The sequence below is a fragment of the Danio aesculapii genome, chromosome 6 (assembly GCF_903798145.1).
Source record: "Danio aesculapii chromosome 6, fDanAes4.1, whole genome shotgun sequence".
Lineage (NCBI taxonomy): Eukaryota > Metazoa > Chordata > Actinopteri > Cypriniformes > Danionidae > Danio > Danio aesculapii.
Genome location: NC_079440.1, coordinates 32,301,706 through 32,321,507, shown reverse-complemented (window position 1 = coordinate 32,321,507; position 19,802 = coordinate 32,301,706). Strand labels below are relative to the sequence as shown.

General features: G+C 35.1%; 1 protein-coding gene across 18 annotated transcripts in view; it reads right to left on the bottom strand.

Annotated features, from left to right (window-relative positions):
• Positions 1–2,816: 2,816 nt before the first annotated feature.
• dlg1a (discs large MAGUK scaffold protein 1a) overlaps positions 2,817–19,802 on the bottom strand; it is a 242,441-nt gene continuing 225,455 nt past the window's right edge. For 9 of the 18 annotated variants that reach the window (XM_056459973.1, XM_056459977.1, XM_056459979.1 and 6 more), the window contains 8 exons: positions 19,219–19,318; positions 15,274–15,315; positions 12,534–12,584; positions 12,337–12,438; positions 8,357–8,529; positions 8,090–8,199; positions 7,913–8,004; positions 2,817–4,495 (listed from right to left, as the gene is read on the bottom strand). In XM_056459973.1, the coding sequence (XP_056315948.1) occupies positions 4,389–4,495; positions 7,913–8,004; positions 8,090–8,199; positions 8,357–8,529; positions 12,337–12,438; positions 12,534–12,584; positions 15,274–15,315; positions 19,219–19,318 (777 nt within the window). In that variant the 3' untranslated portion in view covers positions 2,817–4,388. Of the gene's footprint in view, positions 4,496–7,912; positions 8,005–8,089; positions 8,200–8,356; positions 8,530–12,336; positions 12,439–12,533; positions 12,585–15,273; positions 15,316–18,900; positions 18,926–19,218; positions 19,319–19,802 lie in introns of all 18 variants that reach the window. The other 9 variants (XM_056459976.1, XM_056459984.1, XM_056459992.1 and 6 more) reach the window with 3 other exon arrangements.

The following is a 19,802-nucleotide window of genomic DNA, read 5'->3' as shown; positions in this document are numbered from 1 at the left end:
ATTCTTTAGCTTTTGTTTAATAGGATTGAACAGATGACCAATCATATCATCAGCTCCTCATAAAGGGTCAGTTTATGTTGTCAAACCTCTGTGTGTTTGTTTTCAGACAAAATCACACAAAATCTGATTTTTCGAAGAATGTTGTTAAAAGTCACATGATGGCTGAACTATGGCAAAATGTTTATCTTTGTCTGTAATATCATAAGGATGAATCTGGGATATAAATTATTAAAACAGTTATATAATTATTTGCAATAGTGGTTCTCAAACAGGGATCAGGGACCCACAAGAGGCCCCTTAACCTAAAATAAATAAATAAATAAATGTAATAAACAAATACAAAAATTATTGTAAAAATATTTTAATTTAAAAGTCATAACAACAACAACAATACACTGTACAAATAGTCAGAAACAGTTGAGATGCAGCTACTTTCATATAATAATAATAAATAATATGATTTTGCTATATTGCTAATTTGTTCGAAATTGTTATATATTTATCCTTATATATTGATTTTTCTATAATTAAAATATTTGCTCTTTAATATTTTTGGCAAACTGTAAATATGTGAATTATTTGTGGCTATTATTTGTATAATATACAACAATTCTGTCTGGTTCTCGGATCTGACTGGCTATTCCTTACTAACAGCACTCCTCCAACCTCTTCACTCTTGTGTATTACTCAGCCCACATAGAGTGACAGCACATCAATGAACTCACTACAGTTTGACAAATATTGCAGCCGTTAGACAACAATGTACTTTTGAGGCTTCTCAGCCGAGAATGTAGTTGTTTAGATTGTAACTATTCAGTTTATTTATAAAATAGTGCCTATTTTAAATATTTATTATTTCGAAGAAACAGCACATCGGTATCCATCAGTCTGTCAATCTTTTTCTTTTTTATGTTGCAGTGCTGTATTTATACTATAGTAATTTTAATATATTGAATGGCCATCTGTTTGTTTCTAATTCGTCTCCTGTTTTCATAACTGCAGACTCATTCATTTTCTTTTCGGCTTAGTCCCTTCATTAATTCGGGGTCAACACAGCAGATGTTTTACTTCCAGCTGCAACCCATCCATACTCACTCATTCACACTCATATACTACGGACAATTTTAGCTTACCACATGTCTTTGGATTGTGGGGGAAACCGGAGCACCAGGAGGAACCAGAGCACGCGGAGGAAACCTAAGCGAACGCAGGGAGAACATGCAAACTCCACACAGAAACGCCAACTGACCCAGCTGAGGCTCGAACCAGCGACTTTCTTGCTGTGAGGCGACAGCACTACCTACTGCGCCACTGCGTCGCCCTTACTGCAGACTAGTTCAGTAAAAAGAAAGAAAGAAGAAATGCCCTCATGTGTTTAGCGTTATTCCTTATCAGAAACACAACAATCAGGTTTAATCTGGTAGTGATTGAGTTGCTTTGGATTTTTCAGGGTTAATTATTGTGATATCCTGATTGTAACAGAGAAATCCTGGGAAATCTCTGTAGATTGATTTATGGTGGCCGAGAGAGCTTAACGAGCTGCAATTTAAGAAAGCACATGCAATTACAAAAAACACCAGCAAAGTAATAAACGATCTTCATCAATTTGACAGCACACGTGTTGCAAACTCTCACAACACAAACAACTGAAGAAACGCGCAGCAAATTGGTCACAACACAAACAACTGATGCGCAGCAATTGGTCAGAACACTTGCAAATATCCTCGAAATGTTTCAAGGGGACCCAAACTATGACTGACCCTGCTGAGAGATGGACGTGTTGATATGTTTTGTAATCAGGATATTGAAATAAACAACACACCTTTCAAAGACCGCCAATCACTTCACTGAGCAACAGTTATGGCATAATAACACATCCATATCTTAGCAGGGTTCATCATGGTTTTGGGTCCCCTTGAAACATTTCCGTTGAGTTACATGGATATTTGCAAGTGTTGTGACTAATTGCAGCGCGTTTCTTCAGTTGTACAGTATGTGTTGTGAGCAATTGCTGCGTGTTTCTTCAGTTGTTTGTGTGTTTGTGAGAATTTGCAACACATGTGCTGCCCAATTGATGAAGATCGTTTCTTTATTTGCTGGTGTTTTTTGTAATTGCATGTGCTTTCTTAAATGTGTTATGCTCTCTTGGCCACCGTATTGATGACATTTCATGATATTCAGCCTTAAAATCTTAAAATGTGAGCAAAATTACCTATTTTGTCATCACTTTAGACGTTACGCTAGGGAATCATTCAAATACTAGCTCTAAAATGACGCTTGTGAAGTAGCAACTTCAGCTGAAGTTTCAGCTGTTCTGATGTCAGCTACAGATGTGAATAAATGGCAGAAGAAAGTAGATCCTCATACAAAAGGATTTTTAGACTCTCTGTGTTTGATTTTCTTTTTATATACATGATTATGCCGTCAAATTATAAACACAATATCACATAAGTAGCAGTGTGATATGGCCTCCCATCAGTGACGATATACAGCCATATCGCACTGCTGCTCGTGTGATATTGCTCATTTATTTATTTAATTAATTTATATTTATATATATATATATATATATATATATATATTTATATATATATATATATATATATATATATATATATATGTATATATATATGTATATATATATATATATATATATGTATATATATATGTATATATATATATATATATATATATATATATATATATATATATATATATACACACATACACACACGCACACACACACACACACTACATATATATATAAACATTTTATATGTAGCCTACATAGAAAAAGCATTAAAAAAAACACAGCATGACAAAAAAAGTTTTTATTAGCTGTTCTCCTCTTTGACAAATGGAATGAATCAAGTTGGCAGATTATGTACATCATCTAGTCAAAAATGTGTTAGAAAGCCATGATGACAAGTTAGAGAAGCAATCTTTTAGAAAACAATCATCTCCGAGTAAAACTTAAAAAAAAAAAAATGAAGCGGGGATACCGTCAGCGCCCCCTAGTGGACAGTTAAAGGCAAAGCAAATCTCTCTTCAGCTACGGGCAGTCAACAATTCCCATACAGCCTTTCAGGTTTACAGTTCATGCCGAATCCCTCTCCTCCGCTCCTCGCTGATGAAGACTATTGCTTTTAGAAATCATGCACGTCACATGAGAAAGTAAATATGCCAAAATTACACAGGAGAGAGAGCGAGAGACAGAGAGAGAGCTGAATACTACAAACTGCCAACTTGAGTTTTGTTTTAATATTGTTGGAGCAGATGCAAATGGAAACCCACCATTCAGCCCAGTGTGTGTGTGTGTGTCAGTGTTTTTGCATAAAGACAAACCAGAAACAACGAAAGTGATGGTGGTAAAAGTAAAGGAAAATATATATATATATATCTATTTATATTTATTTTATATACATACACGCATAGTCATTCGAGTGTATGCTTGACATTATAAAGAAAATAATTCCCATAGGTGTAGAGTTCAATTAAAGCTCAATATAGACTTTCATTATAACAAAATAGGCAGTATACTGAGGGTTGAATATACATTACAATTTATACTCTCTTATTTGCATTGCTGTTTCTTGAAGTAAGAATATGCCGTCACCTGGATTTGAAATATAATCGTAAGCCTTTCCTCCACTAAAAGCTACTCCCAGATGCACCCTAATTAAAATGTACACAGATCGTTAAGACAAATAGACATTTAATATAAAAAGAAGAACTTTTGTGCCAAATATGAATTTTTTTTAATCATCCTCTTTGTGCACTGGTGACAAAAACAGATCAGCTGCGTAAAGTGAACGGGTTGCTTGATTTTAGAAGAAAACTAAAGTCATATGGTGGCTGAAATTCACATGGTTTAAATCTGTCTGTCATAAAAACGTAAGAACAATATGTTAACTGAAACAGAATAATCCAAACATGCAAAAAAACGTGCAAAGTTTTGCTTTATGTCTTTCCACAGACAGACATGTAAGCATCTGATCATATACGGGGGAAAAAAAGAAGAACAAACCAAAATGTGTATAATGCATTAACTCATTGGTTTTCCTTCAAGAAAGTCACCTCCCTTAAACATTAAGGAATCTGTACCGTATAATCTGTCCAGTAAGTCGCTGGTCAAGCATGTCTCCTCCTGGTGGAGGATCACATGCGGAGATTGGGATGCGAGTTCTAGACAGCAGTTTCAAAGAGAGGCATGAGAGAAAAAGGAAAAACCCCAAACCCATTCAAAGAAAACGCATTTCTTATGCTCAGGGGTTGGAAAGCCAATGCAATCTGCAGGGCATGTTAATATTAAAAAAAAAAGAAGACGGAAAGATTAAAAAAAATACAAAAAGTTAAAAGAAAGGAAGGTTTATTTGTCTTCGGCCCTCTCACAATTTATCTTTGACGGGCACCCAGATGAAGGGTCCAGACTGCTCCTCGATGATCTGCTTCACCTGGTTGTAGATCTCCTCTAATGTGTCCCCTTGAACAATGGCTGAGGGGGAAGATGAAAAACAAGCATTGATGAGTATCACTAAAGTCGTGTGATAATCTGGCTACACAGAAAAGCATGTCAGCTCCTGCTCTCAAAAAATGACTGTTGTTGCCTGTTCAAACTACTTATTTAAATGTTTCATGTTTAATCCACTTAATTTTGTAAAAACAATTAAGTTAACTTGATAGATTTGTGTTGGAACAACATGAAAGAATTGTGTGGATCCCAGCATTTTTACAGTGTGTTATAATCACTGAAACTGCAAAACTAATCCATTATAGCAGTGGTTCCCAAAGTGGGGGGTCGCGACACTTGCTTATTTCCAAAAACTTAATTCCTTTTATTAAATAATTATTACATAACCTGCAGAAGGAAAAAAAATCGTAGTAAAAGTTACATTAAAAACAACAACAGCCTTTCGACTTTTATGTGACCCCTGGGGTGATTACATCATAATAAAGACACAGCAATAGAGTCAGATGCAGCACATTGTATAGCACCAGGTTAAACTTTCTGGCACCTTTACGGCACTCACATATATTAAGACTAAATACAGGCCACAACTGAACATGGAGGATGTTCTTCAAATGGTATTCTCAAAAATTAAATGATGAATAGACTTATGTGTGCGCCATTGTGTGCAAGGTTATAGATATATAACCATCTCGGGGAATATTGGAGGTCGTGAGTCACTAGCATTGTTATTTTAGGGGGTCGCGGGAGGAAAAGTTTGGGAACTCCTAGATTATAGGAATAGTTCACCCAAAAAAGAAAATTACCCTTTAACTTACACTCAAAACATTATCAGTGTATTTGACTTTCTTCTTTCAGACAAACACAGTTTGAGTAGTTTTTAATAATTGTGTTGAGTAGAGGCCCTTATTTGAAGCGTCAAAAAGCACATCAATTCATTGTAAAACCAGCCCAAACGCTGCTAAGTTTTATGAAGCAAATTGTTGTGTTTTTCTACCAAGAGTATTTCAAATATTGAAATTACAATCTCAATCATTGAGACTTCCATTGGCTGCCGAATGTGTTCTCGACAACTTCTTGGCTGATCTTTGACTTGGCGTATATGACACATTCATAGTGGAAGCTCTGATCAGAGTAAACAAACAAGGATAAAAAAAATATGCCGGAAACTAACTGAAAGTGGAAAACAAGACTTGCGATGAGATTGTACACTTTTGGAAGCTTCAAAAAAGGGCCACTACCCAACATCATTATACAGCATTGAAAAGTCAGAATAAAATGTAAAAATACACTGTTCTCCTGAAAGAACATGATATACACTTTGTGTGGATTAATTATGAGGTAATTTTCTTTTTTGGATAAACTATTCCTTTCAACTGTTTGATCCCTTGGTTATTTATGACAGCTCTTAGATTGTTGAGTGAAAATATACTCAAGAAAACTAGGCTAAACTAGATCACTGCTCTTGCGCTTTGGTCAGTGCAGCAGCAAACACTGAAATGAATGGGTTTCATAGCACAGAGCTTTCTGCATCCAGTGTGAAAGCTACTTCATGTAAGCAGTGACTACTATGGGAGGAAGAGTGAAACCACTGCACTGAACATTGCTGGTCAATGTGGTGCAGCATAGCTTCTGCAAAAAAGCAATCTCATTTTTGACTAATAAATTCTGTGTACATTCACTTGCCACTTTATTAGGTACACCTCAATTCATTTAGGCATGTAAACGTGATCAAGACGATCTGCTGCAGTTCAAACCGAGCATCAGAATGGGGAAGAATGGTTGTTTCAGTGACTTTGAATGTGGCATGGTTGTTTGTGCAGATGGGCTGGTCTGAGTATTTCAGAAACTGCAGATCTACAGGGATTTTCATGCACACAACAATCTCTAGGGTTTACTGAGAATGGTCTGAGAGAAAATATCCAGTTAGCAGCAGTTCTGTAGGTGCAAATGCCTTGTTGATGCCAGAGGTCAGAGGAGAATGGCCAGACTGGTTTGAGCTGATAGAAAAGCAACAGTAACTCAAATAAACACTCGTTACAACCGAGGTATACAGAAGATCTTCTCTGAATGCACAACACGTGCAACCTTGAGGCGGAAGGGCTAAAGCAGCTGAAAACCACACTGGGTGCAACTGAGGCTACAATTCACACAGGCTCACCATAATTGGACAATAGAAGATAGGAAAAATGTTGCCTGGTCTGATGTGTCTGCTGTGAGATTCTGATGGTACAGTCAGAATTTGGCATCAACAACATAAAAGCATGGATCCATTCTGCCTTGTATCAACGGTTCAGGTTGGTGGTGGTGGTGTAATGGTGTGGGGGATATTTTCTAGGCACACTTTGGGGCCATTAGTACCAATTGAGCATTGTGTCAACGCCACAGCCTACCTGAGTATTGTTGCTGACCATGTCCATCCCTTTATGACCACAGTGCACTCATCTTCAGATGGCTACTTCCAGCAGGATAACACAGCATGCCATAAAGCACGAATGATCTCAGACTGTTTTCTTGAACATAACAATGAGTTCACTGTACTCAAATGTCCTCCACAGTCACCAGATCTCAATCCAATAGAGCACATTTGGGATGTGGTGGAACGGGAGATTCGCACATGGATGTGCAGCTGACAAATCTGCAGCAACTGCGTGATGCTATCATGTCAATATGGACCAAAATCTCAGAGGAATATTTCCAGTGCCTTGTTGAATCTATGCCAAGAAGACTTAAGGCAGTTCTGAAGGCAAAAGGAGGTCCAACCCGGTACTAGTAAGCTGTACCTAATAAAGTGGCCGGTTAGTGTATACTTAATTTATACACGTATTTGCAAATATCTCAAATGTTTTATTCACTCCTTTTCTTACGCTTAGTCACCACAGCAGAATGAACTGCCATTTACTCTGGCACGTACGTTTTACCAGCGGATCTCTTTTCAGCCGCAAGCCAGCACTGAGAGAACACTCAGTCCTGAACCCCAAGTAACCACCCAAAGACTCTCTCATTTACACACACTAATTAAGTTTATCCAATTCACCTATACCACATGTCTTTGGACTGTGGGAGAAACCAGAGCACCCAGAGGAAAGCCATGTAAACACGGGGAGAGCTTGCAGAGGGACTTGAACCAGTGATCTTCTTGCTGTGAGGCGACAGTGCTGTGCAGTGTACATTTTAATCACACAATGAAATTCAGTTAGGCCCGGTATTGTTTTTATGCCTATTAAATTACATTGCAAGGTCAAAAAAAAATAAAATCTCTTGTATGTCACAGAGCAAAATGGTTTGGTATGAGGACGAGTAAATGACAGAATTAAAATTTTAGAGTGAAGAGTGAACTGGATGTGTGCTAAAAGAGTTTAAAAGTAGATTTTTTTCATTCAGGAAAGTAAGAAATAACTGTAGGTGACAATGAACAATCAGAAAGGTCACAGCTGCCCTCACCGGTGAAGTGCTCTAGGAACTCCTGCTCCAGTTTCATAGCTCTGTCAAAAGTCTTCCTGCCCTGCTCCTCCATCAACCTCTTATTCATCTCTCTGAGAAACACACAGAAGACCCGTCACTAATCAAATCAAACATAATCAAGGTTAAACAGAGAGATTGATACTCAAAATAACATACAAAATATTCTCCACTGATTTTGGTTTGATGAATACAGCTATGGGGTAAAGCTGTGCCAACTGGAGCCTTTTGATGGCATTGCCGGAAACATCCAGAATGCAGTGCTTGCCCTTAAAGAAGAAGAAGAATGAAAAAAGATTGTCATGTGAAAAATGATGCATGAACGGTGCCAAATCTAAAGGTCACGCAACTCGCAAAAACAAAAAATCTTTTTTTATTGCATCCATAAATTCCTTTATTGCTTCCGAACAAGCTAAACTGGCTCACCTTTTCTGCAACCTCTCGCACAGACTGCACACTCGTCCCGTACAGGTGGTTGTTATACTGTCCGGCCTCGATGAACTTGTGATCCTGAATGTCTTTTTCCATCTGCTCCCGTGAATTCACAAAATGGTAGTCTCTGCCATCGACCTCATAGTCTCGCTTTGGTCTAGTCGTGTCTGGTCAGACAACAGAAATGATCATCAAAACAGCGCAGATGATATGGTAAAACTATGATAACTGCACACTATGAATCATTTATTACGCATTTGCGCATAGTTAGTTCATCATTTTTTAAGCTTTAATTCTACATTAATAGACATTAGTAAGCAGTTTATAAATACAACTACAAACGCTGTATTCTTGCCTCAAAAGCACACTTAAAATGTGCTTAAAAATGGTATTTTCATACTTTGCTAATAATTAATATCCATTACAAATATCTTTATTTCTGCATTATTTGTTTAAACATTCAGCAAACTGTATAATAATAAAATTTTTTTAGATGTGATTGCAAAGACTTTTTTTTCGTCTGATATATATTTGGGCACAGTTTCATTTTTGTATTTTGAAATTAATATTTTGGTCACACTTTATTTTAATGTACAATTCACACTATCAACAAACAATAAATTAAGACTTTTAGCTCAATAAACAAAAAATTTGTTGCTTATTATTAGTCAGTAAGGTAGTAGTTGGGTATAGGTATTGAGTGGGATTAGGGATGAAGAATAAGATCATGCTTTATAAGTGCTAATAAAAAGTTAATATAATAGCCAGGTAAATAAGCCAGTAGGAAATGGTGTGAATTGTTACTTATACTAAAGTGTTACTGACATTTTTGTTCAGAATCACTGTCGTTCATTTAGGTTTTCCGTTTAAAATATAACTGAGCTTTTATGTGTCATTTATAAAGAATTTACAAGGCATATAGTAAATAGTCCTCACTTTAGATGAGCTCACAAAACTTGTGGAATTTGTGTCAATAAAGTATTTGTTAACATACAGAGCTTGTATTACTATGTGACTTAAAAATTAGATTTTTAAATGTTTTTTTGAATAGTTTAGCAATCTTTAGTGTGACACATTGTGATTAATTTTGAAAAGCACCAAGTACCCATAAATAACTGCTTTGTAAATAATGCAATACTTACTTTAGTAATGAAAAATGAATCATTAACAAATTATGAAAAATAGAATCATTAAGTACATTATATATTAGGGGTGTAATGGATCACGGTTGATTCGTGACTTGTACGGATCACAACCCATGGTTCAGAACACACGTGACCTGTAGATTAAATACATATTTTTTACTTGTACATTAATCCTTTATTTAAAAATAAAAATAAAAAAAATAATTTTTAATGATCACAGAGAGATTGCTTCTCATGTCAATCAAATCACATGTATGAAAGCATCTAGGTTTTCCTGTTAAATATAATGATGACGGAAGAAGTTGTGGTAGGTTATTCGGGATGTGGTGGCTTTCATAGGTTATTGAAGGTGTTTTCCTTCTCTACTTGTTTGGCCTGCGTTAATGCATTCAGTGTAAGCTGCACGATTAATCATTAAAAGATCGGGATCTCAACACCCACGCAATATAAATTATAAATGATGGCGATTTACATATGTTTATCAATCCTCAGAATTAACATTCAAATCTGTGTTTGAAAAACACAAAAATTCAAGAAAGAGATTCAGTCTTTAGTATTAAGATTTAGTTATGAAGTTACAAACAGTCAAATAACACAGAAGAACTGGGATAACAGTTTATAGTTTAGATAAAACCACTGATGTTTATGGTAAAGATTAAAATCATCGTCATATTTACCAAGGTGACCAATAACCAGCCATCAAAAATATGCCACTGAATAATTCTTCAAAAATGATACGTCTAGCAATGAAACCATAAGTTTTGAGTGAATAACTGAATCATTTATTGAAAATGAGACTAAAAATAAATATGGGTTGTACAAATTATAATGTTAGATTTATACATTTAGCATTATCAGCAACAGTAGTAGTAGTAACACACTACTGAATATTTTACTATTTATTTTTAATCAGCTAATTATTTTTTCTTTCTACTCTGTTTTTATTTTTAAGAAAATTACAGATTCTATGTTCTGTTAGTTAAAACCAAACGTTTCTTGCAGTTCTGTTTTTGTAATAAATGGAAAGCAAATTACATTTGTCTCCTCCCCTTTCTGGCTGATCCAAAAAATGGTCCAATCCGTGACTAAAAAAACATAATGTGATCCAAACCATGAGATTCGTCATCCGTTACACCACTATTACTGTATATACAGTGTATTCGGAAAGTACTCATAGTGCTTCACTTTTTTTATTCTACACATAATACCTCATAATAACAATGCAAAAAAAGATTTTTTGAAATTGTTGCAAATTTATTAAAAATAAAAAAGCTAAAAAAAAATCACATAAGTATTCAGATCCTTTGCCGTGAAGCTCTAAGTTGAGCTCAGGTACATTCTGTTTCCACTGATCACTCTTGAGATGTTTCAGCAGCTTAATTGAAGTTCACTTGTAGTAAATGCAGTTGACTGGACATGATTTGAAAAGGAATACACCTGTCTATATATAAGGTTCCAATGGTTGACAGTGCATGTCAAAGCACAAACCAAGCATGAAGCCAAAGGAATTGTCTGTAGACCTCCAAGACAGTATTGTCTCGGAGCACAAGGCTGGGGAAGGTTACAGAAAAATTTCTGCTCCTCTGAAAGTTCCAATGAGCACAGTGGCCTCCATCACCCATAAGTGGAAGATGTTTGGAACCATCAGGACTCTTCCTAGAGCTGGCTGGCCATCTAAGCTGAGTGATTGGGGGACAAGGGCCTTAGTCAGGGAGGTGATCAATAACCCGATGATCACTCTGTCTGAGCTCCAGTGTTCTTCTGTGGAGAGAGGAGAACCTTACAGAAGGACAACCATCTGTGCAGCAATCCAGCAATCAGGCCTGTATGGTAGATTGGCCATGCGGAAGCCACTCCTCGCCTGGAATTTGCTAAAAGGCATCTGAAGGACTCTCAGACCATAGGAAACAAAATCCTCTGGTCTGATGAGACTAAAATTGAATTCTTTGGAGTGAATGCCAGGCGTTACGTTTGGAGAAAACCAGGCTAATACTATCCTGGAACTGGAAGACTAGTCAGGAGAGAGGAAAAGATGAATGCAGCAATGTACAGAGACATCCTGAATGAAAACCTGCTTCAGAGTGCTCTTGACCTCAGACTGAGGCGACGGTTCATCTTCCAGAAAGACAATGACACAAAGCACACTGCCAAAATATCAATGGAGTGGCTTCACAACAACTCAGTGAATATCATTGAGTGGCCCAGCCAGAGCCCAGACCTAAATCCTATTGAACATCTCTGGAGAGATCTGAAAATGGCTGTATACCGTCGCTTCCCATCCAACCTGATAGAGCTTAAGAGGTTCTGCAAAGAGGAATCGGCAAAAATTCCCAAAGACAGGTGTGCCAAGCTTGTGGCATCATATTCTAAAAGACTTGAGGCTGTAATTGCTGCCAAAGGTGCATCAACAAAGTATTGAGCAAAGGCTGTGAATACTTATGTACATGTGATTTTTCAGGTTTTTTATTTTTAATAAATTTGCTACAATTTCAAAAAAATCTTTGTTCACATTTTCATTATAGGCCATTGTGTGTAGAATTGAGGAAATAAATGAATTTAATCTATTTTGGAATAAGGCTGTAAGAAAGAAATGTGGAAAAAGTGAAGTCCTATGAATACTTTTCGGATGCACTGCATGTATGCGCTTATAAGTCAAGAACACAACATTTGTAGCTGTATATGCAAACTGCTTAATATCGGAGTTAATGCTATACACATGATAATCTATTAGCTAATGCTTAATAAGTGATTCATAGTACTGCATGCGGTTCTTCTAAAGTGTCACCAATAATATTTAAGGAATAAACTAAACGATGATTATAAACTCACGGGGAACACATGATCCAAATTTGTCTGGAAACTCGGAGATGAGATCATCGTTGATTCTGTCTTTCATAGGTCCAAGGATAATGACTGGACGAGTGTAACTCACTGTAAAACCGCAATGAGAGTTATACAGTGGCAAAGTGATGAAATCTAGAGCATCATAAAAAAAGAAAGCATGAAATTTTCTGCAAGACTCTCACCTTCCTGTTGTGTGACTGTCTCATAGGAGAGAACATAATCTTCCTGTCCACCTAGAAAAGAGAGAAACACTGACATGAGTACTGGGGAATTAAACCGTTAGAGAGTTTCACTTAATCAACAACATGCATGTACAGTAAAGCTTCAGTTAAAGTTACTATAGTATTAAACCCCTCAATACCTTTAGTGTTTCAAATTTACATGAAGGTTAAAGATGAAAAGAGCTTTTTAAGGTGTTTATGTACATATTTTCATAATGAGTCATGCTTAATTTTAATTCAAAACTAAAATAGTGACTACAAAATAATTGTTACAGAGGACTGAAGGTTTTGAGAAGCGTCTTTTAGAATTTCAGAGATGTGTTTTTAAAAATATTATTTTATATTATTAGAAAGGTCTTGAAACTTCAACTTCAGAGACAGAACTTGACAAGTATCTTGACTAAAGGACATTAATTAGCTAAATATTTATAATGCTAAATACACTAATGGTAAACAATTTAACTGTTTGGAGTCAGTAAGATTTTAAAATGATAAAAAAATGATGATGGGGTCGGATTTCTGTCTTCAAATCCATCCCAGAAAGGATCAAAGTTTATCCTTTTTCTCATTACTTTATTCATATGAGTATTTGAATCAGTATTTAATCTTTGAAAAGATTTTGACTCATGAATAAAGTTAAACATTACCTTATTTCAGAATATATTAAGGAATGTTCACTTGGAGTGTTTTTGTCCCAATCTTTGTCTGTCAAAAGTCCCAAATCAGGTCAGAGGTCATGGAGACCTCGAGTGGAACTGAAGGGCTTATGACTGAAAACAACTATTTTCCTATTTGTATTGCTATGTGTTAATACTGTCTAAAGTGATTTTGATATTATTATTATTATGGGTTAATTCTTTTAAAGTTATTTCCTTTTTATGCAAGATAGACGTTGTGTGTAGTGAGAATATACCAGCCTGAATGTTTATTATACCAGTTTTGAACCAGTTTGATGAGCAGCTGAGGATACAAGGAAAACCATCTTAAGTTTTAAAAAAAGATTGTTCTCTTGCTGTCTATATGCGTTGGACGGGTCAGATCTACAGGTCTGACCCCAAAGAATCATGTCCCCAATCTATATCTATATTTAGATATTGTACAAATTCGAATTGATGTAGATATTTAGAATCGCCTTTCTTTGCTTTAACTTTTTACCTGAATCACACCATTTCTGGTCTCGTGTAAATAGTATAGTTGTTGTTGATTTTTGATTGTAAGCAGAGCGGCCTAGGAACTCATTGCGAGCGTTCAAGCTGGCTTCTGCTGATGAAACTGCAAACTAGCTTCAGTAAACTTTATTTATTTGAATCTCTGATTCCGACTCTTCTTCATCTGACAGACTGGTCATTCTTTGGTTCAAATTATAATAAATCCCAATAATGATGATGAATAGTAATGAATAATAATAATAATAATAATAATAATAATAATAATAATAATAATAAGAAGAAGAAGAATTAACAGTTCAAGTCAAAATGATTTGCCCTAGTGTTATTCTTTTGTCTTGTGATGTTCTTACTGACTCCAAAAAAACTATTAAGTGTTATGTAAGATAACTTTTTATATAAAATCAAATTTGAACAAAGATACAATATTGCAACACACAAAAAAAGTAAAAAAAAAAAAAAAAGGATGAAATAAAATTAGATCAGTATGACTGTTTGCAACACTTCAGCGCCAAATGAGCATATTAGAACGATTTCTGAAGCATTACGTAACATTGGAGACTGTAGCAAAAGTCAGTTTAGGCATAAATGAAATTAAATAATTTCTATATATATATATATATATATATATATATATATATATATATATATATATATATATATATATATATATATATAACAAAGTTATTTAGATTTTATATAGTATCTCAAAATACTAAAGAATTTATTCAAAAAAAGATTATTCTTACAGACCTCATACTATTGAGCAGTTAACTGGAACATGTCTGTTTAAATAAATAAATATTAAACTAATTAATGATCTACTAGTAGATGAATGACTACATAAAATTGCAGAGATGTTATTGAATAATGACGTCAAGTGTTCAAATGATTGTTTTTCCTCTGTGTTCATGATTAATAATTTCGAATATCTTTTTTAGTCACCCTATGAAGCAGCGTGCATGCTTTTGCTGCTACTCTGATTTTCACTCACTGTTAGATGAGATGTATTTGAGTGGCATGTAGCACTAAATAAAAGTTCAAGAGGTTTTTCAGACCACTCGACATGAACGGCAGCCCATGTTTTACAAAACCGCTGACAAAACACAGACTCAACACATGCTCAAGTGACTGTGACATGCTATTTGAAGGCTGTAGCAAAGTGCACAGATAATAATCACCTGCTTTAGCACAAAAAACCAACATGCAAGGCATACTAAAAGTAAGCCTCTGTTTGGTAAATTATTATTATATTATTTTAACATAAATGATATATTATATTATTTTAATAAAAGTATATAAATATTACTTTAGCTATTGCATTTTAACATCCTCCTGTTTTAAGGTTAAAATATTATAATTCGTCTGATTTAGGTTTTTATTAATGCACATCTTCTAATTGTGTATGTGTGTGTGTTTGTGTGTGCATATAACAAAAGAAACACTGTGGGAAAAAAATCAACTAAACACAAACAATTTAAAGATATTAATTCAATTAAAAACATCAAAGGAAATGAAGGGAAACACACACTTACGGAAACTACTTTCACTATCGCTGGCATTAGACGTTACATGCTCTGAAACCATAAAAGGGGAAAATAAACACCACAGGCATACAAAAAAACGAAAGCTTTTGAGGAATTAGACAGAGGAGAGCAGTCACCAGCAGATGGCAATGTTAAGAACTGACTCAGGCTTCAGCATTTTGTCAATTTGTCATTAAATTGCTTTCACGGCACAATATTTCAAATGATCTGACAGCCTCTGAATGAACACAGTCTTAACACGGTCATGGTGCTCTGAACACTGATGGACAGAAGGGCTTCGCTCCACCACCAAACAGTGGATCAATGTAGAAATCAGAGAAAAGACATTCAGAGTCATGGAGGAGTGTACAGTAAATAACCTTATTTCACAATCAATCAATCAATCAATCAATCAATCAATCATGTGGATCTTAACCCTCATGTTCTGCCGTGATGGGCTGTTTTCACTCTGTGATTTAAAAGTTTGGTGTTATTTGATTATATATTTTGATTGTTAGCATTATTATTATGAGACATAAATTAATAATGTTCAGAAAACTAAAACGAGTACAGAATGTTATTGTTTTTAGTTTTTTTTGGTCAGGTGGTTAAAAATATATGTATAGGACAATATATTTCTTAAAAAAAAAAAAAAACTAAAAAAAAAACTTTAGAATTGTAATATTTAGGCTAATAATATACAAAAAAAAAAGATAATAATAAGTTGTCATCTAGATCAGACCATAAATAAGAACATGAGGGTTAAAGGGATAGTTTAGCTAAAAATAATAATTCTGTCATTATTTACTCACCCTTGAATTGTTCCAAACCAGTTTTAAGATTTTTTTTTTCTGTTGAACATAAAAGAAGATATTTTGAAGAATGTTGGAAACCTGTAACCGTTGACTTCCATATACTACGGGAGTCAATGGTTACAGGTTTCCAACATTTTCAATATCTCTTTAAAGCAAAACAAAAACTCAAACTGGTTTGTAACAAGTCAAGAGTGAGCAAATCATGACAGAATTTTTATGATTTTTTTTTGGAGTGAACTATATGCCTTCAAATGACTTCTCACCACAAAATTATTTGCATTTGAATTATTTGTCCCCAAAAAGATTTTTTGATCCAAATCCTCAACCAAAGCAGAATCCATAACACCATCTGGAGAAAGTACTAAATGTGTCACTGAGGTGGCATCATTTCAATAGGTAAACCTTAATGTGTCAATATGCATTCTTTAGTGACAAATAAAGATACATTATATTATCACAGGTAAGAGTACTGCCTGAGTGAGAGCATTCTTCTGAGAGTGTAGTACTGGCTCACTGCTAATATGCTGCGGGTGGTTTTCCAGCCATTGCTACAGTATGCAGATTCTAGATGGTTGCTTAAATTTAAAAAGTCCACCATTTCATCACCCATCAAGCAAAAACTATACACTGAATTGCTTAGTAAAGGGAATAAAGAGGGGGAAAATACACTGCAATTTTTTTTTTTTTTTTAAACCAAATATCTACAAATTCTTAAATCAAAAAGCATTTTCTATTTTCTAGACAAAATATTTCTAAAAATTTTGCCTTGTTTTCAGAAATAATATGCCAAAATTAAGTTTTTCCTGTGAATGAACAAAATAATCTGACAACAGGGTAAGCAGAATAATCTTGTTTTGCTTTGACGTAAGTTTTTTTTGCTTACCACTTTATCAGATTATTTTGTTTGTTTTAAGGAAAAACACTTATTTTTTCATATAGTTTCTGAACACAAGACAACAGTTTTTGCTTGTCTAGAAAATACTTTTTTATTTAAGACTTTTAGATATTTGGACTAGAAAATGTAAATAAAGTAAAAAAAATAAAATAAAAAATGATATTAATAAAATTTATAATTTTTTTGCTGTGCACTTTGTGTTAAGGGTTTGCTCAATGCACTAAACTAAGGCTTTTGAAAGCTTTTTCTCCTTTTAAACCACCCAAAGCCATTAGATGAAAAGTATTTACTCTAAGTACTTAACCGTTTCATCTTCAGACATTAAGCCCTTGATTTTAACATGTTTTATTTTCAAGTTTTTATTTTATAGGAATATTATTTATTTCTCAGTGACTGCTTTATCTTGAATATTCGTTTGTTCATTCATTATTTAACTGGGCAGCACAGTTTGGACAAAAAAAATGCATTACGTTGTGATGTCTAAAGGGATTGTTTTGCCATATATTGTAATTATGATTTTTTTTTAATTAGCAATTTCTGCAGTATATCACTATGCACATATGGATTTTGCCAAGTATGTTGCAATCCTGAATTAACATCTTTGTTGATTATGGAACATCATTTTTGTTTGAAAATGTAATCCACCTATTCCCTACCCATAAACCCAACCATAACTTTAAATTATTCCCCAAATCAGACAGGAATAAAAGCTGGATAACAATCACGTAGAAGTGCATAAACCTCGCTGTAATCTTAAACTTAACATAAATGCCAAACATATCACATAATCCTGATTGGCTGATTGGAAGGTTGTTCCAGGATCAACATAGTTCATAATCCAGGAACATGTCCTACATGGTGAAATCAGGATGGCAATACTATGCAAACTAAACACTTCAGTGTTTCTCAACCACCTTCCTCAAGGACCCTCACTCTGCACATTTCCATGTCTCCTTAACTAACACAGCTGATTGAAATCATCAGCTTGACACTGAAAGACCTGTAATGGGTGTGACAGACAAAGGAGACATCCAAAACATGCAGTGTTGGCGGTCCTCCACGAATGTGGTCGAGAAACACTGATTTAGTTAACCCAAAAGTAAAAATGATGTTATTAATCACTGACTATTGACCTTCCTTCATCTTCAGAGCAAAAATTAAACTTATTTTAAATGACATCTGAGTCCAAGAGTGAAAATCTATCCAGCTGAAAGTGATTTTATAAGACAAATCTCTATTCTCTTTATAAATTTTGATCAAATATGTAGCATCATTTTAATTTAATTAATTATTACTAAACAAACAAAACCTCATTTTTGAAACCTTACCCTAAACACAAAGATTGTTCAGTGCTAATTAATGAACACATTTTTAATGCAAATCTTAAAGGGATAGTTCACCCAAAAATGAAAAGTTCCTCATCATTTACTCTTCCTTGTGTGGTTTTTAAATCTTTGAGGGTTTTTTTCTGAACACAAATGAAGATATTTTGAAAAATGATGATTGATGATGACCACTGACTCATGTAGTAGGATAGAAAATACTATGGATTTTAATGGGTACCATACAACAGCATTCTTCAAAATATCTTCATTTGTATTCAACAGAAGAAAGAAACTGAAATAGGTTTTGAACAAGTGACGCGTGAGAAAATTATGACAGATATTTCATTTTGGGGTGTACTATGCCTTAAAAGTGCCTAATTTACTCATCTTAAACCATGTTTCGGCCACAATGGGCAATGAAGGGCCTGAACATAGTGCCAATCAGCAAACTTTGTGTTTTATAGTCGACTAGACACAAAAAGGTTGCAGACGCAACACATTTCTAACAGAATATCTGTCTTAAACGTGCTGTTTTAAATGGGAATGATGGGAGTTTAATGGGACCAGGGGGGAAGATCTGCTGGAGCCTTTGTGGACTTACTCAAGCCTTTGTCGTCACTCAGGTCCTGTGGAGCAGTCAGCAGAGAGCAAGAAATGGGAGAAAACCACAAAAATAACAGTGATTACTGGAACAACATATGTGTTCTTACCGATGAACATCACTCCTTCTTTGCAACAGACTTTCGGTGGACATTCTGTTCTCGAATTGATGCTAAATGAATCGACTGAATTAGCAAACATTTTCAGTGTTGTTGCACAAGCAGGAGTTTTGTTCATCGGCTTCGGCTTAGCCGCATGTGGTGCTACCCTGTCCTGCAAACGTCCAGTGCTTTTCTGTGTCCGCAGGTCGTGTACTTACGGTCCACATCGCTCGTGTCCTGCTCACCGGGGTCCTTGTTCTTGGAGAAAAGGAATTTTCGCGAAAACAGGGTCTTTCTACGCTTGTCATTGAGTGACTGCTGGGAAGGAAAGGGAGGGATGGAGGGAGGGAGGGAAAACAAAAAAGGAAGAACAGATGGAATGGTGTTGGGTGTCTAGTTGGAGTATGAACAAATGCCCAACTTAACAGATGCCCGTGTTACTGACTCTGTAGCCACCGCCATCCAATAATATAAGGCTGGAAAGACAAAAATCACTGCTGCTGGAGCTTTTAGATTGATTTGGTGATGGCAACAGACACAGTAGAGTTTATGAGGGATTACTGAACATCAGATACAATTAAAGGATACTAATAACCACAACCAAGGTACAGTACTGTTAGTAAAGTGAGTTTATAGCAGGGTCATAACCATCACAAACATTGAGGAGTGTTAAAAGTTTAATGATTAGGCTTGTCAGCTTTAGTTATCATCAGTGACGTAATATCAGTTGCTCTGTTTTTTTTTCTGACATTGCCATATTTGAATGCTGTTGTGTTAATTTGTGCTTGAATGTTGTCGAGAC